General features: G+C 43.4%; 1 protein-coding gene across 2 annotated transcripts in view; it reads right to left on the bottom strand.

Moving 5' to 3' along the window:
- The window catches only part of CFH (complement factor H), a 919877-nt gene that overhangs the window by 480538 nt on the left and 413611 nt on the right, over positions 1-25728 (bottom strand). For both annotated transcript variants that reach the window (XM_077276558.1, XM_077276556.1), the window contains exons 11-13: positions 17057-17194; positions 13323-13496; positions 8161-8334 (exon numbers count right to left, since the gene is read on the bottom strand). In XM_077276558.1, coding sequence (XP_077132673.1) covers positions 8161-8334; positions 13323-13496; positions 17057-17194 — 486 coding nt within the window. The remainder of the gene's footprint in view (positions 1-8160; positions 8335-13322; positions 13497-17056; positions 17195-25728) is intronic.

A 25728-nucleotide genomic window follows, 5' to 3' on the forward strand; every position in this document is an offset into this window, starting at 1 on the left:
ATTTCAGGTCCTGCGTGCCAATACCTTGTTTGTGAAGGGCTCTAAATGTCTCTTCGGAGTCCAGAAGGTTTCCTTTTTGGGCTTTATTTTTTCTCCTTCTACTATTGAGATGGATCCAGTCAAGGTCCAGGCTATTCATGACTGGACTCAACCTACATCTGTGAAGAGTCTTCAGAAGTTCTTGGGTTTTGCTAATTTTTACCGTCGCTTCATCACTAATTTTTCTAGTGTGGTTAAGCCTTTGACGGATTTGACCAAGAAGGGTTCTGATGTGACGAATTGGTCTCCTGCGGCCGTGGAGGCCTTTCAGGAGCTGAAACTTCGGTTTTCTTCGGCTCCTGTCTTGCGCCAGCCCGATGTCTCTCTTCCCTTTCAGGTCGAGGTTGATGCTTCTGAGATTGGAGCAGGGGCTGTCTTGTCACAGAGAAGCTCTGATGGCTCTGTGATGAGACCATGTGCTTTCTTTTCAAGAAAGTTTTCGCCTGCCGAGCGGAATTATGATGTTGGTAATCGAGAGTTATTGGCAATGAAGTGGGCATTTGAGGAGTGGTGACATTGGCTTGAGGGAGCCAAGCATCGTGTGGTGGTCTTGACGGATCACAAGAATTTGACTTATCTCGAGTCTGCCAAATGGTTAAATCCTAGACAGGCTCGATGGTCGCTGTTTTTCTCTCGTTTCGATTTCGTGGTTTCATATCTTCCGGGTTCGAAAAACGTGAAGGCTGATGCCCTTTCTAGGAGTTTTGTACCTGACACCCCGGAAGTTTCTGAACCGGCTGGTGTCCTCAAAGAAGGGGTGATTTTGTCTGCCATCTCTCCTGATCTGCGACGGGTGTTGCAGGAGTTTCAGGCCAATAGACCTGACCGTTGTCCAACGGAGAGACTGTTTGTCCCGGACAGATGGACCAGTAGAGTTATTTCCGAGGTTCATTCTTCGGAGTTGGCAGGTCATCCTGGGATTTTTGGTACCAGGGATTTGGTGTCGAGATCCTTTTGGTGGCCTTCCTTGTCGCGGGATGTGCGTTCCTTTGTGCAGTCCTGTGGGATTTGTGCTCGGGCCAAGCCTTGCTGTTCTCGTGCCAGTGGATTGCTTTTGCCTTTGCCTGTCCCGAAGAGGCCTTGGACGCATATTTCCATGGATTTCATTTCGGATCTTCCTGTCTCTCAGAGGATGTCTGTCATCTGGGTGGTTTGTGATCGTTTTTCTAAAATGGTCCATTTGGTGCCCTTGCCTAAGCTGCCTTCCTCCTCCGATTTGGTGCCACTGTTTTTTCAGAATGTGGTTTGTTTGCATGGTATTCCGGAGAACATTGTGTCTGACAGAGGATCCCAGTTTGTGTCCAGATTTTGGCGGTCTTTTTGTGCTAAGATGGGCATTGAATTGTCTTTTTCGTCAGCCTTCCATCCTCAGACGAATGGCCAAACCGAACGAACAAATCAGACCTTGGAAACTTATTTGAGATGTTTTGTTTCTGCTGATCAGGATGATTGGGTGACTTTTTTGCCATTGGCTGAGTTCGCCCTCAATAATCGGGCTAGTTCTGCTACTTTGGTTTCACCTTTCTTTTGCAATTCTGGTTTTCATCCTCAATTTTCCTCGGGTCAGGTTGAGCCCTCTGACTGTCCTGGGGTGGATTCTGCGGTGGATAGGTTGCAGCAGATTTGGAACCACGTGGTGGACAATTTGACGTTGTCACAAGAGAAGGCTCAGCGCTTTGCTAATCGCCGTCGCTGTGTGGGTCCCAGACTTCGTGTGGGGGATTTGGTATGGTTGTCTTCTCGTTATGTCCCGATGAAGGTTTCCTCTCCTAAGTTCAAGCCTCGTTTCATCGGTCCTTATAAGATTTTGGAAATCCTCAACCCTGTGTCATTTCGTTTGGACCTCCCAACATCGTTTGCCATTCATAATGTGTTCCATAGGTCATTGTTGTGGAGATATGTGGTGCCTGTGGTCCCTTCTGTTGATCCTCCTGCTCCGGTCTTGGTCGAGGGGGAGTTGGAGTATGTGGTGGAGAAGATCTTGGATTCTCGTATTTCGAGATGGAAGCTCCAGTACTTAGTTAAATGGAAGGGCTATGGTCAGGAGGATAATTCCTGGGTTGTCGCCTCCGATGTCCATGCGGCCGATTTGGTTCGTGCCTTTCATTCGGCTCGTCCTGATTGGCCTGGGAGCTCTGGTGAGGGTTCGGTGACCCCTCCTCAAGGGGGGGGTACTGTTGTGAATTCCGTTCTCGGGCTCCCTCCTGTGGTCTTGAGTGTTACTGTGTGAGTTTGTTCTTGGGCTCCCTCTGTTGGCCTTTAGCGATATGGCTGGTCTGTGGCTGGGCTCAGCTGCTTCATTTCCTGCTTTGCTGTTCCTATTTAACTCACCTGGACCTTCACTTGTTGCCTGCTGTCGTTGTATTCAGTCCTGATTCTGATCACTCCTGGATCTTCCTTGTGACCTGTCTCCTACTGGAGAAGCCAAGTCTTGCTTGTTCATTTTGCTCATTATTTCCTTGAAAACGTTTCTCAGTATATGATGAGTTCAGTCCAGCTTGCTTTAATGTGATTTTTCGCTTGCTGGTTAGTTCTGGGGTGCAGAGTGCGCCCCTCACATCGTGAGTCGGTGTGGGGGTTCTTGTATTCCCTGCATGGTTTGTTTTTGATAGTTTTTGTACTGACCGCACAGAATCCTAGCTATCTTCTGTCTGTCTAGTGTTAGCGGGCCTCATTTGCTAAACCTGTTTCATTTCTACATTTGTATTTTCCCCTTATCTCACCGTTATTATTTGTGGGGGGCTGTCTAAAACTTTGGGGTTATTTCTCTGAGGCAAGTGAGGTCTTTGCTTTCTCTCTAGGGGTAGCCAGTTTCTCAGGCTGTGAAGAGGCGTCTAGGTTTTTAGGTAACGCTCCACGGCTGCCTTTAGTGTGTGTGGATAGGATCAGGATTGCGGTCAGTATAGCTTCCACATTCCCAGAACTTGTCCTGATATTCTGGTTTACAGGCCAGGTCAGTTTTGTGATCCTACCACCGGATCATAACTGGCCGCGCTTACTAACCCGATGTTTACCCTGGTTACCAGCGTAAATGTAAAAAAAAAAAAACACATACTCACATTTTGGTGCCGGGCGTCCGCTTCACTGCACTCCTCCTGCATCCTGTGTCTGCACTGTGTGAGCGCCGGCAGTACAGAGCACAGCGGTGACGTCACCGCTGTGCTCTGCTTTTACTTTCCGACCGGCACTCACAGTGCGGGAAGCAGACGGCGAGGGACGTGTGACAGACAGCAGAAGGTGAGTATGTACTGTTTTTTTTTTTTACTGTTACGATGGTAACCAGGGTAAACATCGGGTTACTAAGTGCGGCCCTGCGCTTAGTAACCCGATGTTTACCCTGGTTACCCGGGGACTTCGGCATCGTTGGTCGCTGGAGAGCTGTCTGTGTGACAGCTCTCCAGCGACCACACAACGACTTACCAACGATCACGGCCAGGTCGTATCGCTGGTCGTGATCGTTGGTAAATCATTTTGTGTAACGGTACCCTTACCGGGGACCGTCACAGCATGACATTTTCACCAGTCCCACATTTTATATACTGATATGGATCCCATTGCAGTCTTTGCCAAACAATTGCATTGTCTGCCGCTTGAACTGTCAGACCTGCAATCTAGAGTCTTACAGCAGAAGACTATTGGTCTGGTAGGCAGTCAAGCATAACCAGAACCTAAGGTTGCCCTCCTGGATCTGTTTTCTGGGAATTAGATACATTTTTGTGCTCTATGAAGCCTGCAAGCTTTATTTTAGGCTTTGTCCTTGTTCATCTTTAAGGAGATCCTCAATGCTGGGCTTTTTCACTTCTCTCAGACTCATTATCTCTTTTTGAGTCTAAGCTATGTAAGCTCCAACAGGGAGATCATCTGGCAGGGGAATTCTGCTCAGTAGATGGGCTACTGACACCAGGTGGAATGATTCTGCTCTTAGGAGTCAGTTTTCTCAGAGACTGTCTGAAAGATTAAAAGACTCTCTAGCGCTTTACGAAAATCCTGAATCATTAGAGGCCGCCATGGCTCTGCCCACATGCATAGATAGATGCCTCAGGTGTTGTGAATTAGACTTTTTTGGCTCCCTTGTGGTCACTAGTGATATGACTCTGGGATTGTCTTTCCTCAGTTTGGCACCCACCTGGGTCGTTAGTCCAGGGGTGTCGCTATATAAACTTCCTGTATTCTCAGTCCTGTGCCTGGCATCGTTGTAATCAGTTCCTTTCTGTTTGCTCCTGTCTGCTGGTCCTGGATCTTGCAAAATTAAGCTAAGTCTTGCTTCCTTGTTTTTTGGTTATTTGCATTGCTATTATTTTTTGTCCAGATTGTACTAAATGTGATTCCTGATTTTGCTGGAAGCTCTAGGGGGCTGGTATTCTCCCCCCGGGCCGTTAGACGGTTCGGGGGTTCTTGAATATCCAGCGTGGAAATTTTGATAGGGTTTTTGCTGACCGTATAAGTCATCTTACTATATTCTGCTATTAGTCAGTGGGCCTCTCTTTGCTAAATATCTAGTTCATTCTTACGTTTGTCTTTTCTCCTTACCTCACCGTTATTATTTGTTGGGGGGCTTGTATCCAACTTTTGGGGTCTTTTCTCTGGAGGCAAGAAAGGTCTATCTTTTCCCTTCTAGGGTTAGTTAGTTCTCCGGCTGGCGCGAGACGTCTAGAACCAACGTAGGCATGTTCCCCGGCTGCTGCTATTTGTGGTGCTAGGATTAGCTATATGGTCAGCCCAGTTACCACTGCCCTATGAGCTGGTTTTTTGTGTTTGCAGACTTGGTATGTATTTTTGAGACCCTCTGCCATTGGGGTCATAACACTCAGGGATAGATCTGTTGTGACTCTGTCTCCCATGTTACTCAATATGGTAACAATATGGTTTGAGGAAGGAGGATTGGGGTGATTATTAAGTTATCAAAGACTTTAGACCTCTGAGACTAGACCATGTGGAAGACTGTGTGGTACTGTCAAGCCTGCTGGAAGCATTATCTGTTATTCAACCGACCACCTGTTCACACTGCTCTGGCTTCAGAAGCGGTGTACTGTACCTCCCTGCAAAGTCGGACAGTAACCTATGTGTCGTGGATGAGCGTGTTTCTTGTGCCACAGCAGCAGTCATAGTCTGCCCCATGTCCTCGGCATCTGCGTGCAACCTAATCAGCAATTCCACTTCACTTTACCTTTATGCATGCCTTATGCATTTTGTAATTGCTAGACCTCTTGATACCAAGTTTATTTTTAATTAAAAAAAGTGGTCACCTTCAGCAATCAAAGCTTTTTTCGTGAGTTAACTCCACTGTAATGTAACAAAAGAATGCAAAAGTGTATGCATCACTATTAAATATAATCCAGAAAAATATTTCAATGCCTAGTTTTAGAAATCACAGAAATATTTCCAGACCAGTTCACACAGTATGCCTGAGAACTCGAGGTCAACAACATTTTTGAAAGCTTTTATTCTCTTTTAGACCTCAGAGAAATATTCACAGACAAAGTAACACTGTATGTTTGAGAAATGAAGCTGTGACACGGTCACTGGCACTGTATGTGAAGGGAGATATGTATCACAGAGATTGCTGTCTTCTGTGATCTAGAAACCCATAAGTTTCTCTCCAGCATGCTATCTGCTGAAGGAGCTAATCAGCCATGAGAAGAGATGGGTTTGTATGTCAGAGATGGGCGTTAAGCCTACTCACCATATGTCCACCTCAAGTGTGTGGATGTCATGTTAAAAGTTTTTTGTTATATGTGTTTTGTTTTGGAGATGAGAGTCTCCAGATAGTGGTTCCAGGAGGAGCTGAAGACATATGCTGGTCTGAGTGTGTGAACCCCTAAGAGATAAGGGCTTTTGCTAAATGTTATCTTTTGTTTTGCCGTTATGCCATACTTTTCTAAGCCCTGTTATGGTTTATGCTGTCTCATAATAAACCAGCAGATGATTTACCACAAGAAGCATTCCTGTGTTTACCTTTGCAAGCAGCTGAGTGAGTCAACCTCTCACCTGTGGTGTTTTGATTGTTGGCAGCGATCCAGGAGAACACACAGCGGGTGTGGACGAACTGCATGTCCTGGGTGAAATCTGCCATCCAGCATGAGACATCCGGCAGCTTGGAGGAGCTTGTGAAGCATTTGGTCCAAGTTCAACAGCAGCAACAGCTGGTCAGTCAGCAGCAACAAATGGCACAACTGGAAACAAATAATCTGTTGGCACAACAGCTCCAATGACAGCAGCAGAGATAACGACAGGAGGCGCTAAAGTGGCAAATGGAACTCCTCGCAGAGGTGGTTTGTGGGAGGCCAGCGGTCTCCTTCCTCATTCCAGGTGATGACTCGTATGTCCGGAAAGCAGTAAGAAGAGCCATGCAAAAAATGACCCCAGGGATGATGTTGAAGCTTTTCTGGCTCTTTTCGAGAGAATCTTCCACCAGAGCAGTGGATGGAGGTGCTGGCGTCATATTTGTCGGGAGAATCTCAAAGGGCTTATTATGTCTTAGCACTACAGCATGCCAATGAATACACCAAGTTAAAGACTGAAATCTTGGCACGCCTGGGAGTAACTATGTCCACCGCTGGGTGTATGCAAGTGGCAAACCCCCTCGCTCCAAGATGTTTGATTTGTTGTATCTAGTCCAAAAGTGGTTTCAGCCAGAGACTTCCACTCCTGTCCATATGATCAAGTGTGTGGTAATGGACAGTCTCATCCACTCTCTTCCAAGGCCAATACAAACCTGGGTTACCTAGGGCGACCCTAGGAATGCGGACCACCTGGTTAGCCTGGTGGAGACATACCAGATTGTTGAGAAATCCCTCAGGAAACCAGACATCACCACTTCCCCATACTGAGATACCCAAAGAGAGACGGGTTTACAGCGGAGGGTGGCTATACCCACAAATGGGGGGGTTTCCAAATCCCACTGAGGGGTCACTTAAGGCTGTTAAGGACATGGTCTGTTGGCGATGTCCCTATCCTGGATACGTAGCCATCTGGTGTCATATATCCCCTGAAATAATGGAGTGCAGCCCAGTCAGACATTGCTCCTATTATGCCTATCCGGTCTGCAGTGTGGACTGTCAACCTGGTGAGGTGACAGAAGCGTGTACCGTGTCCATCAATGGGGTACTGGTTCTTGGATTTTTGGACTCTGGAAGTCTAGTGACCCTAATTAATGATACACTGCCCCACCAATTGATCCCGAATAAGTTTGTGGGCATCCACTGCATACATGGAGAAGTCAAGGAGTACCCTGTGTTGAGAGTGACTGTGGGAACAGAGTGTGGTACTAAGTCCCGTAAGGTTGGGGTAGTAAAAGACTTGATACATCCTGAGAAATGTAGGCCTACAAATTTTGAAAAGCTTTTTAGCAGTTTTAGAGACCACAAATATTTACTGCACACTACAGAATAGTGTTTGGGTGAGATATGTAGCCCAGGAAAATGTTTCAACAACTTTTCAGAGTGTCGCATAATACAAAAAAGACCTCAAAGCACATAATATGTGATGGATCAAAATATATTCAATTTTTTGAGCTCCCACAAACAAAAATGCAGATATATATTTGCCAACGGACAGCATAAGCATAATCTCAGTCTACAGAGTGGGATTTTCTTACTCTTCCTGCTCCTGCTAAATGCAGATTGTATGTACTGCAAACGATTAGCCCTTAGAAGGGCTGTTAGTATGATGGCTGAGCTTTAGCACCAGTATCAACACTACAGGCCTCTGGTGCATTATACTGTGCACTCAGGCCTTGACAAGTAGCCCCTCCCTCCGATACGAAGTGTCAAAGAGCTGTGCGATAGCATCAGTGTGCCGATCCGGGCGACGCCTGTCCTTTTATAATCTCTGATGATGTCACATGACCAGCCAATCACAGTAATGACACAACTAAGATGGCTACATAATTACAGTAACTCACTGGCAATACCCACATGCTTATTGGCTGCATAACAAGCATCAAAGACGCAAGGCAGGGAGTCGAGTTTTCACTCAAGCACCTCCTCTTGCTTTCCGAGAAACAAGTATATCCAAGCACCATGATACTCGAGTGATAACCAAGTATCACAGAGCACGTTCACTCATCCTAACATGTAATCTATACAAAGTATCTCTGTTTCACCAAAGTTCCAAGCTCACTTTGACAAGTCGGTAATGTTGGTTTCCATCCATTTTCTGTACAAGTGCTTGTTCGAGATCCATCTCTTTCAAAGCCTTGCTCGCATGAAAATTCAACTTTATCATTAATCTCATAAGATTGAAAATGAGGACTTCGTACAAGATTTGATGCCTCTGGAATATTGCATCCAATATCTGAAATAGAAAAATAGGCAATTAAACACAACTTTTCATTTCTTCCCTTTCATTTTTTACTTTATTACAGTATTTCTAAGAGCCATGATACTTTTTTTTCCATGTCAGGTTGTACTCTTAAATGACACCATTCATTTTAATATTAGTGATGAGCAAGCAAATCGTAATGCTCGGATGCTCGACCTGTGTAACGAGTATAAATGAAGTCAATAGTAAACTTGAGCATTTTTTCCCCTCAAACACCCTGGACGTCTGGAGGGAGTCTAAAAATTGCTGAAAACAATGTAAACAGTGCTAAAATTGCATGGGAACAGCAGGGTAAAGAATCCTGGATGCATCTCTTAATCACAGGTCATTGCTGAGAACAATGTTGTCCGAGTATTACACCACTTTTACAAACTGACACTATAGCATCCAAAACGGCACTTAAAATGGATTTGACTGGAAAAAATGTTAAGAAACATTCTTTCTAGGATAATCACTTGTATATAAGGCTAAATAAATACAAAAAAAAAATGCTACTCCATACCTTGGGCTATATTCACACACAGCATTTTTGCAGCTTTTTTGCACATTTGCGTTGCTTTCATTTAGAAACATCAATACTAATGTTTTAACTCAGCAAGAGTTCAAAAATCAATATTTTGTGGAATAACTGAGATTTTTAATCACAGCTTTCTTGTTTCTTGGCATACTTGCCACCAGTCTTTCACACTGCTTCTGGTGCAAAAATGTAAGCAGTTTTTCTTTGTTTGATGGCTTGTGACTATCCATCATCATCTTGATTACATTCCAGAGGTTTTCAATGGGGTTCAGGTCAGGAGATTGGACTGCCCATGGCAGGGTTTTGATGTGGTGGTCTCTTAATTTTTGCCAGATCTGTAGCTTACTTTAAAATGTATTAATAGATCATGGAGCCCATGTAAAAAAGAAATGGCTTAGAATTTATAAGGCAATAATCCCTTACTAGATGTCTGTCATACGCTGTACCTACTGCCACACCTCAACGTAGCAAAGTGCAGATAAGATTGGTAGTATAACAAAATAGAATTTATTTGAATTAGCCCTGAAAAAAGCGATTAGTTGAATGTAGCAGCATCAAGGACTGTTAGTTCATCAAAACTGCTGGGGAATAAAGCATGAAGCATGTCCTCAGCCTGATATGAAGTAGTACAGGATCTTTAGTACTTACTGTACAAACTCTCCTGTCCCGGGTGTGAAATCCTTTATGCATTGTGAGAACTCCCTATGTGATGACAACCTGACTGCCCACAACAAGATATTGGATCATACATTACTAGACCCCATCAGCTCTTTTAGTTTCAAAAAAATGTCCCTCAACTAGAAGGTGGATCCACAGAAAAGCATTTTTTCCCATTACTACGTAGTGGGTTTCCTAAACTGGAAAAGCGTATTCAGTAAGTGCAAGAGATGCTAAAAATTAGAAGGATGCACAGTCCAATACCCCTTTGAAGAGACATAGTGGAGGTCCTCATAAAACATTTTTTCCCATTATTAAGGCTATGTGCACACGTTGCGGATTCTCTGCGCATCCGCAGCATTTTTTGCGGTGCAGAAACACTGCAGATTCGCAATTGATTTACAGTACAATGTAAATCAATGAGAAAAAAAGCTGTGCACACATTGCGGAAAATCCGCAGCGGAAACACTGCGGTTTAAAAGAAGTAGCATGTCACTTCTTTTTTGCGGATCTGCAGCGTTTTTGTACCCATTTAATTATAGAAACCCGCAGGGGTAAAAAAACGCAGCAAATTAAAAAAAAAAAAACGCAGCAAAAATGCACAAAAAACGCTGTGGCTCAGCACAAAAAACGTGACAAATCCACAGCTGCTTTTTCTGCCAGGAGAGGCAGAATCCGCACCAGAAATTCCTAAGGCTAATCCGCAACGTGTGCACATAGTCTTAGGAGTAAGTAACCTAGGCTGGTAATGCCCATGCACTAAGTGTATGGGCTTACAAACATTTATAATATCTGTGTATTCGTACCCAATAACAAATCCAATGCAAGTCAAAAGGAAAGCTGAATATTTTTTGCTGGGGGCATGAGAAAAAAGCTGAAATGGATGAGAAAGAGCTAAAACTAAATATCTACTCTACTAACTGGTTCTGGTACTGGTTCTTGGATTTTTGGACTCTGGAAGTCTAGTGACCCTAATTAATGATACACTGCCCCACCAATTGATCCCGAATAAGTTTGTGGGCATCCACTGCATACATGGAGAAGTCAAGGAGTACCCTGTGTTGAGAGTGACTGTGGGAACAGAGTGTGGTACTAAGTCCCGTAAGGTTGGGGTAGTAAAAGACTTGATACATCCTGTCATGCTGGGGTAGGATTTTTCATTATTTTGGAACTTGTGGCAAAAGGGGGCTGCACAGAGTGTCCCAGACAAAAGCCAGATCTCTCTGGAAGATACTCCATCAAAAGCAAAGATGGAGGAGTTTCCCCTATGTGGGCTGGGGCTGGAGAGTGGGACGAGACGGTGAAGGAGGAGCCCATCTTCCCTGAGTTAGAAGCACTCAAATAGAACTCCGAGTCTGCTCAACTTAGAGATCTTACCTTAAAGGGGGCATTTGATAAAGCAATGGGGTTGCTGAAGAGCTGGGGACTGACGCCAGGTTCCCACACTTTGCAGTCAATGGCGAGTTGCTTTATCGGGTGATTATAATGAAGGGAGGTAAGATAGTCAAGTAGCTATTAGTTCCAGAACCATACAGAGGGTTTTATACATGGCCCATTTGCCATTTGTTTTGGGGGGACATTTGAGGTTATAGAAAACTCAGGAGAGAGCAATGCGGAGGTTCTATTGACCATGATGTTACCGTGAGATCCTAAATTATTGTAGGTCCTGCCCCATCTGTCAGATAACCGCTGCTACTTCTCACTTCCGAAGTCCCTTTGTTCCCTTGCCTGTGATAAAGGCCCCTTTGAGAGGATTGCCATAGACATTGTAGGTCCCCTAGTTAAAGGGAACCTACCACCCCGTTTTTTAAAAATTAGATAAAAATTGTGTGAAATAGGGGCAGAGCTGGGCTTTACATTAGGGCCTTTTCGGTGCCTTTACACCCCCGTTAGGCTGCCCAAATACCTTTGTGAAGTGGCCGTTTTCTGCTGTCACTCAAGTGGGTCAGGTCGGATGGGCGTGGTCACAGCGCTGTTTGTCCCCCAGGATCCTGCTCATCATTACGTTGGTGGCGTAGTGGTGTGCGCATGTCCAAAGAAGATCCACTGCCCAGGAGATGAATAACGGCGCGGTCTTCGCTATTCAGCCGTTTACCGGTGGGCGCGGCCATCTTTCCTGTGGCCGCGCCTGCGCAGATGGAGCGCTCTGCTGCCCGGGACTTCAGGAAAATGGCTGCGGGATTCCGCGCGTGCGCAGATGGAGATCGCGGCGGCCATTTTCCTGAAGTCCCGGGCAGCAGAGCGCTCCATCTGCGCAGGCGCGGCCACAGGAAAGATGGCCGCGCCCACCGGTAAACGGCTGAATAGCGAAGACCGCGCCGTTATTCATCTCCTGGGCAGTGGATCTTCTTTGGACATGCGCACACCACTACGCCACCAACGTAATGATGAGCAGGATCCTGGGGGACAAACAGCGCTGTGACCACGCCCATCCGACCTGACCCACTTGAGTGACAGCAGAAAACGGCCACTTCACAAAGGTATTTGGGCAGCCTAACGGGGGTGTAAAGGCACCGAAAAGGCCCTAATGTAAAGCCCAGCTCTGCCCCTATTTCACACTATTTTTATCTAATTTTTAAAAAACGGGGTGGTAGGTTCCCTTTAAGTCTGCACAGGGTCATCAGTACATCCTAGTGGTCATAGACTATGTGACTCGGTCCCCTGAAGCGTTCCTGTGTTTACCTCTGCAATCAGTTTGGTTAGTCAACCCCTCACAAGGCCTACAAATTTTTTAAATGCTTTCTAGCAGTTTGACAGTTTACAGAAATGTTAACAGAACATGTAACACTGTATGACTGAGAAATTGAGGGCAATACTTTTTTTAAAAAGCTTTTTAGCAGGTTTACAGATAACAGAAATGTTCACAGACCATGCAACACTGTATGTCTGAGAAACAGAGGCCTACAATTTTTTAAATTTTTTTTTGCAGTTTTACATATCGCAAAAATGTTCACAGTACACATAACATTGTATGTCTGAGAAATGTAGGCCTACAAATTTTGAAAAGCTTTTTAGCAGTTTTAGAGACCACAAATATTTACTGCACACTACAGAATAGTGTTTGGGTGAGATATGTAGCCCAGGAAAATGTTTCAACAACTTTTCAGAGTGTCGCATAACACAAAAAAGACCTCAAAGCACATAATATGTGATGGATCAAAATATATTCAATTTTTTGAGCTCCCACAAACAAAAATGCAGATATATATTTGCCAACGGACAGCATAAGCATAATCTCAGTCTACAGAGTGGGATTTTCTTACTCTTCCTGCTCCTGCTAAATGCAGATTGTATGTACTGCAAATGATTAGCCCTTAGAAGGGCTGTTAGTATGATGGCTGAGCTTTAGCACCAGTATCAACACTACAGGCCTCTGGTGCATTATACTGTGCACTCAGGCCTTGACAAGTAGCCCCTCCCTCCGATACGAAGTGTCACAGAGCTGTGCGATAGCGTCAGTGTGCCGATCCGGGCGACGCCTGTCCTTTTATAATCTCTGATGATGTCACATGACCAGCCAATCCCAGTAATGACACAACTAAGATGGCTACATAATTACAGTAACTCACTGGCAATACCCACATGCTTATTGGCTGCATAACAAGCATCAAAGACGCAAGGCAGGGAGTCGAGTTTTCACTCAAGCACCTCCTCTTGCTTTCCGAGAAACAAGTATATCCAAGCACCATGATACTCGAGTGATAACCAAGTATCACAGAGCACGTTCACTCATCCTAACATGTAATCTATACAAAGTATCTCTGTTTCACCAAAGTTCCAAGCTCACTTTGACAAGTCGGTAATGTTGGTTTCCATCCATTTTCTGTACAAGTGCTTGTTCGAGATCCATCTCTTTCAAAGCCTTGCTTGCATGAAAATTCAACTTTATCATTAATCTCATAAGATTGAAAATGAGGACTTCGTACAAGATTTGATGCCTCTGGAATATTGCATCCAATATCTGAAATAGAAAAATAGGCAATTAAACACAACTTTTCATTTCTTCCCTTTCATTTTTTACTTTATTACAGTATTTCTAAGAGCCATGATACTTTTTTTTTCCATGTCAGGTTGTACTCTTAAATGACACCATTCATTTTAATATTAGTGATGAGCAAGCAAATCGTAATGCTCGGGTGCTCGACCTGAGTAACGAGTATAAATGAAGTCAATAGTAAACTTGAGCATTTTTTCCCCTCAAACACCCTGGACGTCTGGAGGGAGTCTAAAAATTGCTGAAAACAATGTAAACAGTGCTAAAATTGCATGGGAACAGCAAGGTGAAGAATCCTGGATGCATCTCTTAATCACAGGTCATTGCTGAGAACAATGTTGTCCGAGTATTACACCACTTTTACAAACTGACACTATAGCATCCAAAACGGCACTTAAAATGGATTTGACTGGAAAAAATGTTAAGAAACATTCTTTCTAGGATAATCACTTGTATATAAGGCTAAATAAATTAAAAAAAAAAATGCTACTCCACACCTTGGGCTATATTCACACACAGCATTTTTGCAGCTTTTTTGCACATTTACGTTGCTTTCATTTAGAAACATCAATACTAATGTTTTAACTCCGGAAGAGTTCAAAAATCAATATTTTGTGGAATAACTGAGATTTTTAATCACAGCTTTCATGTTTCTTGGCATACTTGCCACCAGTCTTTCACACTGCTTCTGGTGCAAAAATGTAAGCAGTTTTTCTTTGTTTGATGGCTTGTGACTATCCATCATCATCTTGATTACATTCCAGAGGTTTTCAATGGGGTTCAGGTCAGGAGATTGGACTGCCCATGGCAGGGTTTTGATGTGGTGGTCTCTTAATTTTTGCCAGATCTGTAGCTTACTTTAAAAAGTATTAATAGATCATGGAGCCCATGTAAAAAAGCAGCAGAAATGGCTTAGAATTTATAAGGCAATAATCCCTTACTAGATGTCTGTCATACGCTGTACCTACTGCCACACCTCAACGTAGCAAAGTGCAGATAAGATTGGTAGTATAACAAAATAGAATTTATTTGAATTAGCCCTGAAAAAAGCGATTAGTTGAATGTAGCAGCATCAAGGACTGTTAGTTCATCAAAACTGCTGGGGAATAAAGCATGAAGCATGTCCTCAGCCTGATATGAAGTAGTACAGGATCTTTAGTACTTACTGTACAAACTCTCCTGTCCCGGGTGTGAAATCCTTTATGCATTGTGAGAACTCCCTATGTGATGACAACCTGACTGCCCACAACAAGATATTGGATCATACATTACTAGACCACATCAGCTCTTTTAGTTTAAAAAAAAAATTCCCTGAACTAGAAGGTGGATCCACAGAAAAGCATTTTTTCCCATTACTACGTAGTGGGTTTCCTAAACTGGAAAAGCGTATTCAGTAAGTGCAAGAGATGCTAAAAATTAGAAGGATGCACAGTCCAATACCCCTTTGAAGAGACATAGTGGAGGTCCTCATAAAACATTTTTTCCCATTATTAAGGCTATGTGCACACGTTGCGGATTCTCTGCGCATCCGCAGCATTTTTTGCGGTGCAGAAACACTGCAGATTCGCAATTGATTTACAGTACAATGTAAATCAATGAGAAAAAAAGCTGTGCACACATTGCGGAAAATCCGCAGCGGAAACACTGCGGTTTAAAAGAAGTAGCATGTCACTTCTTTTTTGCGGATCTGCAGCGTTTTTGTACCCATTTAATTATAGAAACCCGCAGGGGTAAAAAAACGCAGTAAATTAAAAAAAAAAAAAACGCAGCAAAAATGCACAAAAAACGCTGTGGCTCAGCACAAAAAACGTGACAAATCCACAGCTGCTTTTTCTGCCAGGAGAGGCAGAATCCGCACCAGAAATTCCTAAGGCTAATCCGCAACGTGTGCACATAGTCTTAGGAGTAAGTAACCTAGGCTGGTAATGCCCATGCACTAAGTGTATGGGCTTACAAACATTTATAATATCTGTGTATTCGTACCCAATAACAAATCCAATGCAAGTCAAAAGGAAAGCTGAATATTTTTTTGCTGGGGGCATGAGAAAAAAGCTGAAATGGATGAGAAAGAGCTAAAACTAAATGGTAAAATGGAGAAGATGCCTGCATGCCTTTCTGACTCACATACTGTATAATATTGTCACATTATTGTGCCAGTTTTACGGATTTTTAAAAACATCTACCAAACCAAACATAAAAAAAATGTTTTAAAGGGAAAAGTGTTAAGAAACACTATTTCCTTCATAATTACATGTACAGCTCTGGCAAAACTTGAGACCACTGCAAAATGTTCAGTTTGTTTGACTTTTTTATAGGTATATTTTTGAGTAAAAAGTTGATTGTTCTTTTATTCTAGAAATTTCTGACAGTATGTCTCCGAATTTCCAAGCAATAAATTTTGTAATTTTTTTTCTGACAAAGAAAAATGGTTAACATTTAAAAAATCCAGTGCTTTCAGACCACAAATAATGCAAAGAAAACAAGTTCATAATCATTTTGAAACAACAATACTAATGTTTTAACTCAGGAAGAGTTCAGAAAAAATTAAGAGACCATGACATCAAAACCTTGTCATGGGCAGCCCAATCTCCAGACCTGAACCCCATTGAAAACCTCTGGAATGTAATCAAGAGGATGTTGAATAGTCACAAGCCATCAAACAAAGAAGAACTGCTTACATTTTTGCACCAGAAGCAGTGTGAAAGACTCGTGGGAAGCATGCCAAGACGCATGAAAGCTGTGATTAAAAATCTTGGTTATTCCACAAAATATTGATTTCTGAACTCTTCCTGAGTTAAATATTGATGTTTCTAAATGATTATGAACTTGTTTACTTTGCATTATTTGAGGTTTGGAAGCACTGTTTTTTTTTTTTAATTTTGATCATTTTTCTTTGTCAGAAAAAAAATACAAAATGTATTGCTTGGAAATTCGGAGACATGTTGTCAGAAGTTTATAGAATAAACGAACAATTGACTTTTTACTCAAAAATATATCTGTAAAGAGAAAAATCAGACAAACTGAACATTTTGCAGTGGTCTCTTAATTTGTGCCAGAGCTGTATATCCTGAACAATATTTTCTTGGAAAACTGTTTAATTTACATAGAGAATTGCTCTCTGCAAAAGCTCATGTTATAATCGCGTTGCAATCGAATTGCATTTGCATTGCAATTGGATGTAAAGTGTTAAAAATCAGATTGTACTCACATAAAAAACACATGGCACTTGTCTTACTTTTTAGGCATAAAATTGGACAGATATTAAAATCACTAGTGTGTCTCCAGACTTAAGATTTTCTACAAACGTGTTTCAATACTGCAGCATGCACGCGTCCCTTTCGAAAAGAGGCATGGAGTAGATTTTTCTATAGAGTGAATCAATAGAAACTATATTAAGAATAATGTATAGAAAATGTAGGCAAATTGGAGTCAGTTAGCATAATCTAAAATAGTAGATTAAAAAAAGCAGTCAAGCAACCAGAATTATATAACTAATAACAGGATATATTTTTATTTTTAAGACTTACTTTGACAAATGGGTGGTGGACCCCAGCCATAATTAAAACACTGCACAAGATCTGATTTCGGCCTCTGACCAAGAGGACATGCATAGGGAGCAACATGCTTATCTTTATATGTGGAAAGCCCATATTTACATGTAATATCTGTAAAAAATAGACATAAATTGCTCATTATTTCATCTATGAACTAATGTTAGATATGAAAAGATGCCATTAAAAACGGCCAAGTTTTCAAATGACCATTTCTGTGTGTTAGGCCTCCTTCATATGTCCGTGTTTCCAATACGTGTGACAGCCTATACCCATTATAACCTATGGAAATCTTCACGTCTATTTTCACTCAGACCATGTGTCCTACATGGAAACATGTCCGTTTTTTTCCCGATAGCACGTATATGACAAGGGCCAATACAAGTCTATGGGTCTGTGAAAAATGCGTACAGCACCAGTATGGCATCAGTGTGCCGCCCATGTACTGTCAGTGTTTAACATATAATAACATAGGTAGCAAGGCCGAAAAAAGACATTTGTCCATCCAGTTCAGCCTATAAAAAAAAAACATGTTTAACAATGCAAAGTATAGGAGAAGCATTGTAATTTTATTTTTTCTTTTCCCATACTGGAAAAACACTGATGACACACTGATGGAAAACACTGACGGCACCGGTACTATTTTTCATGTGTATGTTTGATACAGACATTTGAAGGAGGCCTTAACAGTTTTTTATCAGTACTCTTGATGAAAATGTCTTTCAGATGACCACCCAAAAACACCAGTATATATGATAAAACATTATTCGAAAACCTATCATAGTAATTCTAGAGTATAAGGTGATCAATAAGATGGTTTTAAAGAGGTTTCACTGTATAGAAAGTGTTAGGGCTCAGTCCTACTTGCAAAGCATTCGGGTGACTGCAATCCGGAAAAAATAGGGTTGCACTCGACCAAATGTTTCTCTATGATGCAGCTCACATCTGCGATTTTCACATGCCGATTTGGCATTTGAAAATAGTCACAGCACGCTGCAATTGCACCCGAGAATTAGATTGCATGCACCCATGTAAGTCTATGTCTGCGTGTGAAGCATCGGTGATATCGGTAATATTCAAATACAATGCAATTCCCGCTGACAATGGCAGCAGAGGAGATGGAGAAATTAATTTCTCCAGCTCCTCCACATCTGTGCTCCAATCCTCTCATGCTAGAGGATCGGAGCCCATAGCACTGACATTCGGATTACACTCTCAGCAGAGCAGGAGCAGAGGGTCATTAGCATATCGAAATTTGAGCTGCATTACTGCTCTAGAAAATAGGAAAAAATGAGAATACTTTGCGCTTTCATATCAGATGTGATTTTCTAGCCCGGCCTTAGCTTGATTTATGGGTAAATAATAGAGGTTATTGAACGACTGCAAATCAACTTTGAGTCAAAATTCCAGAGATTGACAAGTCTCAGTAAATTTTAACAATTTGCAATTCATTTTGTGAGAACTCCTCCTCTACCCCTATGTAAGGTTCGATCAGGACCGTAGTCATGGCCGAGGACTCCTGGGTTTCTGTGTCCTGGCCTCACCTCACAAGAAAATAATCACCATTAGTCAGCATACCCGTGTCTTCAGGTCCAGTTCCTTCTGGATCTTCGCTATGCTGCGGGAGACGCTCTCCAGGCAGATTTGCATTAACTGAGACACAATCTGTTTCAACTTCAACAAGAACATCTTTACTGGATTCACTACACAGCATATCCAGAGTCTTTGCAGTAATTACAACAGGCTTCACAAAACAATGTTCCTTTCCTTTCCCTGAACTTCACTCGTAGTCACAGAGCACGGACCTGGGTCAGAACGTTCCTGACGGTTCCTCAGTGTTCTCTCTGCACAGCTCTGCTACGGATATGCATCCCTCAGTCTGTTTCACCCCAGACACAAGATCATTAGTTCCCGGATTCAGAAACCACTGGGAGAGTGACCTGCCCTTCTGTAATGTCCCCTACGCTCGTACCATATCTTTACTGTCCAAACTCACTGCATCTCTGGGTTCCTCCAGCCACTTCGCCCTGGACCTGAGGGTGTCTGCCCAAGCGATGAGTTGCCACATTCTGAAACTACTATTGGCCCCCAGCTGTGCTGGCCTGCTGCTGTACTGTTCTGGGGCTGTGGATGGCTGGGCCTCGCTTCTTTAATGTTTTGTGGCTGCTGTGGTGTCCTGGGCCTGTAGCCCATGTGGACGGTTCTGGCGTCCCTCGCCCTCTGACTCTAACACTTCCTGTGTCTAGCCTTACTACACAGCAGCCCCACCTACGATTAATGATTTACTGTCCTATACACTAGGTGAGAGCTCTGTACATTACAATGCCCCCCATCTAGTGGCCAAACATGAGCCCTACACTTTGCCTAACATAATACACCATGACATGTTATAATATCTACATTTTGCAGGTAATGGTAATACACATATTCAGCGTAGCAGTACCATTATTTATAGACTGTAATACATGTATTCATGTAGCAGTACCACAATATAACAGACTAACTTTTATTTACACTAGAACATACGGTACCGGGACTTATTAGGGAGGAAAGGTAAAACAGCAACATTATTCCATCCCCTTACACCTACATAAGCTATATTTTTTTTACAGGAACATATTGTTAGGGTTTGCGGAACACACCGAATACATTTATTGATGTGATTGGTGCGTTCGCAACCCGGGATCCACCGTGCAGGAAATATCCTGCCGCTAAGTAAATAGCGGCACTATATGGCGGTATTAACCAGCACTGTTAGCTTCACAGAGCGGCCGAGAAAGCAAAGCTCTGTGCCCTGTTAACTCTCACAGAGACACAGGCTAACTACCCAGAAGAGAGCAGTCAGTGGTCATGCATGCACACAACCCTCCTCGCCGGAGGTGCCAGCATTCTAGGGGCTTATTTCAGCCGGGTCCCTGAATACTCTCATACACAATCTCCTCACCGGAGGTGCCAGCATTCTAGGGGCTTATTTCAGCCAGGTCCCTGAACACATTCACGCATATGACCACAGTGGTGCAAAGCATGTAACTTTAGAAGATACTAGCGCATGGCCGTGTGGCCATGCGAGCCTTAAATAGCTGCAGCACGTACAGGACCTTAAAGAAGAGGACCAATGAGAGATTGCCACTGAGAATGCGTACCTACAGGACCTTCCTAGAAAGACCAATAGACTTGGCTGCAGAACCTGAACATGTGACCCTTGATCTCCACTGAGAGATCTTACCCTGGGCATGCTCAGTGTGTGCAAAGCAGGACTTAGTCCCAGAAAAGCCTGTTCGCCGTAGATCAGTGCAGGGTACAATACCAGAGCCTGGAGAGGCAGCAAAAACCCTTTGCACTGAATAAGACTCAGTGAGACGCTGGGACCGACATCTCCGCTGAGCAGGCTCCACTGCGGCCGAAGGAGAATGGAAGACCGCAGCAGAGACGGATCGAGATTCCCCCTGTGCAGCAGAGGGAGCTCGACTCCTAACACATATGTTCCATGATGATTTTCTTATGAGAAATCCAAGCATTTTCTAAAACTGAAATGTGAGGAGATAAAGATACCCATATTAAGTAGAAACTGTGGAGTATCAAGTTAGTAGCCAGATTTTAAATGTACCAAACCTTTAAAAAAAAATGTAATTAAAAGTTTATTATTCAAACTTATCTGAAAAGCTATACACATGTGCGTGTGTGTCTATATATATGTATATATATATATATATATGTATATATATATATATATATATATATATATATATATATATATATATATATATATATATATATATATATATATATATATAGTACAGACCAAAAGTTTGGACACAGCTTCTCATTTAAAGACTTTTCTGTATTTTCAAGACTATGAAAATTGTACATTCACACTAAAGGCATCAAGACTATGAATTAACACATGTGGAATTATATACTTAACAGAAAAGTGTGAAACAACTGAAAATATGTCTTATATTCTAGGTTCTTCAAAGGAGCCACCTTTTGCTTTGATGACTGCTTTTCACACTCTTGGCCTTCTCTTGATGAGCTTGATGAGCTTCAAGAGGTAGTCACCGGAAATGGTTTTCACTTCACAGGTGTGCCCTATCAGGTTTAATAAGTGGGATTTCTTGCCTTATAAATGGGGATGGAACCATCAGTTGTGTTGAGCAGAAGTCTGGTGGATACACAGCTGATAGTCCCACTGAATAGACTGTTAGCTGATTTTTCTTGCCATAATACAAATATACAATATATAAAATATGCAAAGTAAAGAAAAATGAGTGGCCATTAGTGTTGAGCGATACCTTCCGATATTTGAAAGTATCGGTATCGGATTGTATCGGCCGATATCCGAAAAATATCGGATATCGCCGATACTGATACCCGATACCAATACAAGTCAATGGGACACAATTATCGGAAGTGATTCTGGATGGTTCCCAGGGTCTGAAGGAGAGGAAACTCTCCTTCAGGCCCTGGGATCCATATTCATGTGTAAAATAAAGAATAAAAATAAAAAATAGGGATATACTCACCCTCTGACACGCCCTGGTTGTAACCGCTGCAACCGGCAGCCTTCGTTCCTAAGAATGAGCGAGTGAAGGACCTTCGATGATGTCGTGGTCACATGAGCGGTCACGTGAGCGGTTACGCAACCAATCACAAGACCGCGACGTCATCGCAGGTCCTTCACTCGCTCATTCTTAGGAATTGAGGCTGCCAGTTGCAGCGGTTACAACCAGGGCGTGTCAGAGGGTGAGTATATCCCAATTTTTTAGTTTTATTCTTTATTTTACACATGAATATGCATCCCGATCCCGATTCCCGATATCGCAAAAATATCGGAACTTGGTATCGGAATTCCGATACCACAAATATCGGCCGATACCCGATACTTGCGGTATCGGAATGCTCAACACTAGTGGCCATCATTACTTTAAGAAATGAAGGTCAGTCAGTCCGAAAAATTTGGAAAACTTTGAAAGTGTCCCCAAGTGCAGTTGCAAAAACCATCAAGCGCTACAAAGAAACTGGCTCACATGAGGACCGCCCCAGGAAAGGAAGACCAAGAGTCACCTCTGCTTCTGAGGATAAGTTTATCCAAGTCACCAGCCTCAGAAATCGCAGGTTAACAGCAGCTCAGATTAGAAACCAGGTCAATGCCACACAGAGTTCTAGCAGCAGACACATCTCCACAACAACTGTAAAGAGGAGACTTTGTGCAGCAGGCCTTCATGGTAAAATAGCTGCTAGAAAACCACAGCTAAGGACGGGCAACAAGCAGAAAAGACTTGTTTGGGCTAAAGAACACAAGGAATGGACATTAGACCAGTGGAAATATGTGCTTTGGTCTGATGAGTCCAAATTTGAGATCTTTGGTTCCAACCACCGTGTCTTTGTGTGACGCAGAAAAGGTGAACTGATGGACTCTGCCTGGTTCCCACCATGAAGCATGGAGGAGGAGGTGTGATGGTGTGGGGGTGCTTTGCTGGTGACACTGTTGGGGATTTATTCAAAATTGAAGACATACTGAACCAGCATGACTACCACAGCATCTTGCAGCGACATGCTATTCCATCCAGTTTGCGTTTAGTTGGACCATCATTTATTTTTCAACAGGACAATGACCCCAAACACACCTCCAGGCTGTGTCAGGGCTATGTGACCAAGAAGGAGAGTGATGGGGTGCTACGCCAGATGACCTGGCCTCCACAGTCACCAGACCTGAACCCAATCGAGATGGTTTGGGGTGAGCGGGACCGCAGAGTGAAGGCAAAAGGGCCAACAAGTGCTAAGCATCTATGGGAACTCCATCAAGATTGATGGAAGACCATTTCCGGTGACTACCTCTTGAAGCTCATAAAGAGAATGCCAAGAGTGTGCACAGCAGTCATCAAAGCAAAAGGTGGCTACTTTGAAGAACCTAGAATATAAGACATATTTTCAGTTGTTTCACACTTTTTTGTTAAGTATATAATTCCACATGTTTTAATTCATAGTTTTGATGCCTTCAGTGTGAATTTTTCAATTTTCATAGTCATGAAAATACAGGAAAATCTTTCAATGAGAAGGTGAGTCCAAACTTTTGGTCTGTACTGTATATATACATATGTATATATATATATATATACACTCACCGGCCACTTTATTAGGTACACCATGCTAGTAACAGGTTGGACCCCCTTTTGCCTTCAGAACTGCCTCAATTCTTCGTGGCATAGATTCAACAAGGTGCTGGAAGCATTCCTCAGAGATTTTGGTCCATATTGACATGATGGCATCACACAGTTGCCGCAGATTTGTCGGCTGCACATCCCAAAGATGCTCCATACAAGGCAGGATGGATCCATGCTTTCATGTTGTTTACGCCAAATTCTGACCCTACCATCCGAATGTCGCAGCAGAAATCGAGACTCATCAGACCAAGCAACGTTTTTCCAATCTTCTACTGTCCAATTTCGATGAGCTTGTACAAATTGTAGCCTCAGTTTCCTGTTCTTAGCTGAAAGGAGTGGTACCCGGTGTGGTCTTCTGCTACTGTAGCCCATCTGCCTCAAAGTTCGACGCACTGTGCGTTCAGAGATGCTCTTAGGCCTACCTTGGTTGTAACGGGTGGCGATTTGAGTCACTGTTGCCTTTCTATCAGCTCGAACCAGTCTGCCCATTCTCCTCTGACCTCTGGCATCAACAAGGCATTTCCGCCCACAGAACTGCCGCTCACTGGATTTTTTTTCTTTTTCGGACCATTCTCTGTAAACCCTAGAGATGGTTGTGCGTGAAAATCCCAGTAGATCAGCAGTTTCTGAAATACTCAGACCAGCCCTTCTGGCACCAACAACCATGCCACGTTCAAAGGCACTCAAATCACCTTTCTTCCCCATACTGATGCTCGGTTTGAACTGCAGGAGATTGTCTTGACCATGTCTACATGCCTAAATGCACTGAGTTACCGCCATGTGATTGGCTGATTAGAAATTAAGTGTTAACAAGAAGTTGGACAGGTGTACCTAATAAAGTGGCCAGTGAGTGTATATATATATATATATATATATATATATATATATATATATATATATATATATATTGTGATGTGGAACATGGCCTTCTGTGGTTTATGCTGAGTGGATAATAAACCACATGGACTATTTATGAGAAAAAACCGTGCCTGTCTATGTTTATCCTGCTGCCAAGAGAGTATTCCCTTACCCGTAAGTAAGTGCAATCTTACATATGGTGCTCGAAGCGGGCAACGATCCAGCACGCACATGTGGAGTTAATTGCTGTGGCTCGGCGGGGCCACGAAGATTGTGTCTGGCTGTAACTCGGCGGCGTTACGAAGCTGACAAGCGGCTTGCTGTGGATCGGTGGGTCCACGAAGGGGACAAGCGGCTTGCTGTGGATCGTGGTGCCAGTTGTGTGTGACTGCAGCGGGAGCTGTGGCGGTACCAGCGGGAGCTGGTGAAATGACATATATATATATATAAAAAAAAATAATAATTTCTTTGTGCAGACTCTTAAAGGGCCAGTACAAGCCCAGAGACATAGGGGTGTACTGGGCAAACTGGGGCCTGAGTGCCGTGGGGAAATCCACGGAGTGTAACCCAAGGAAGGGAGTATCCCTAATAGTGAGTGGTGACCCAAACGGGGATGGTTGCCCAAAAGGGGGCGGAGTCCCAAAAAGGGGCGGTAACCCGAACAGGGGTAGTAGCTCAAAAAGGGGTGGAATCCCAAAAGGGGGCTGTTTCCCGAACAGGGGTGGTGTCAAAAAGCAAAGCACTTGCCCAAAAGGGGGCAGAGCCAAAAAGGGGCGGCAATCAGTGAGGAGTCACGACTGTGTTCTTTTTGGCTGGATGGAGAGTGTGTACGGGGGTTAATAGACCCGGGGAGAGAAGCGTCTTTGCTGAGAACCCTTCCAGGAAGTTCTGTGTCACCTGGGGACACTAAACATCTCCAGGTAGCCACTCTCTACATTGTCGCAACTGATGTTTCCACATACCAGGAGGTGGCTGTAGTCCCAAACTTGCCGTATCCTATCGTAATAGGACAAGATTTGGAAGCACTGTGGGACTGGTGGAAAAAGGGTGAAGTATTTGTGGAAATTATGTGTATGGGAGGTAGTAATGTTGAGAATGTGCCCCCTAGAGTTGACAGTCCTAAGGTGGGCATGACCAAGGAAAATGGTGAATGGGCCCAACTTAGTGACACAAAGTTGGCAGAAACACCTTCCAAGACTGATGGGTCAGACGTCGGGTTGACCTGTGGGGTGGGAGCATCTGCCCAACTTACAGACATGTCACCTGGTGTGTACCCCAAGATGACTTTAAGTGACGTGGTTAATAAAGCCCCTGAAGCTGACACCCGGTTAGGGAGCAGCAGGAAGGTTCACCATGTTGTGGGGTGTGAGACTGGCTCTGGGGGTGACTGTGACATGTCTTGGTCAGTAACAAGCGCTACAGCAGAGTATGACGCTGTGCAATCAGAGGTACTGACACAGAGAAACGACAGGGCTCCACAGGCTAAAGTCATGATAGCGGTGGCAGCCATTCCAGAAAATGTGACCTGTTTAGATGGGGATGGCTGGTTCCCGGATGACCGATCGGGTGGTGGTGACTCCCATTCAGACGGTGACGAAAGCGGAAAAGAGGACAGTAAGACTGACT

This window comes from Ranitomeya variabilis, chromosome 8 (genome assembly GCF_051348905.1).
Source record: "Ranitomeya variabilis isolate aRanVar5 chromosome 8, aRanVar5.hap1, whole genome shotgun sequence".
Classification (NCBI taxonomy): Eukaryota; Metazoa; Chordata; class Amphibia; order Anura; family Dendrobatidae; genus Ranitomeya; species Ranitomeya variabilis.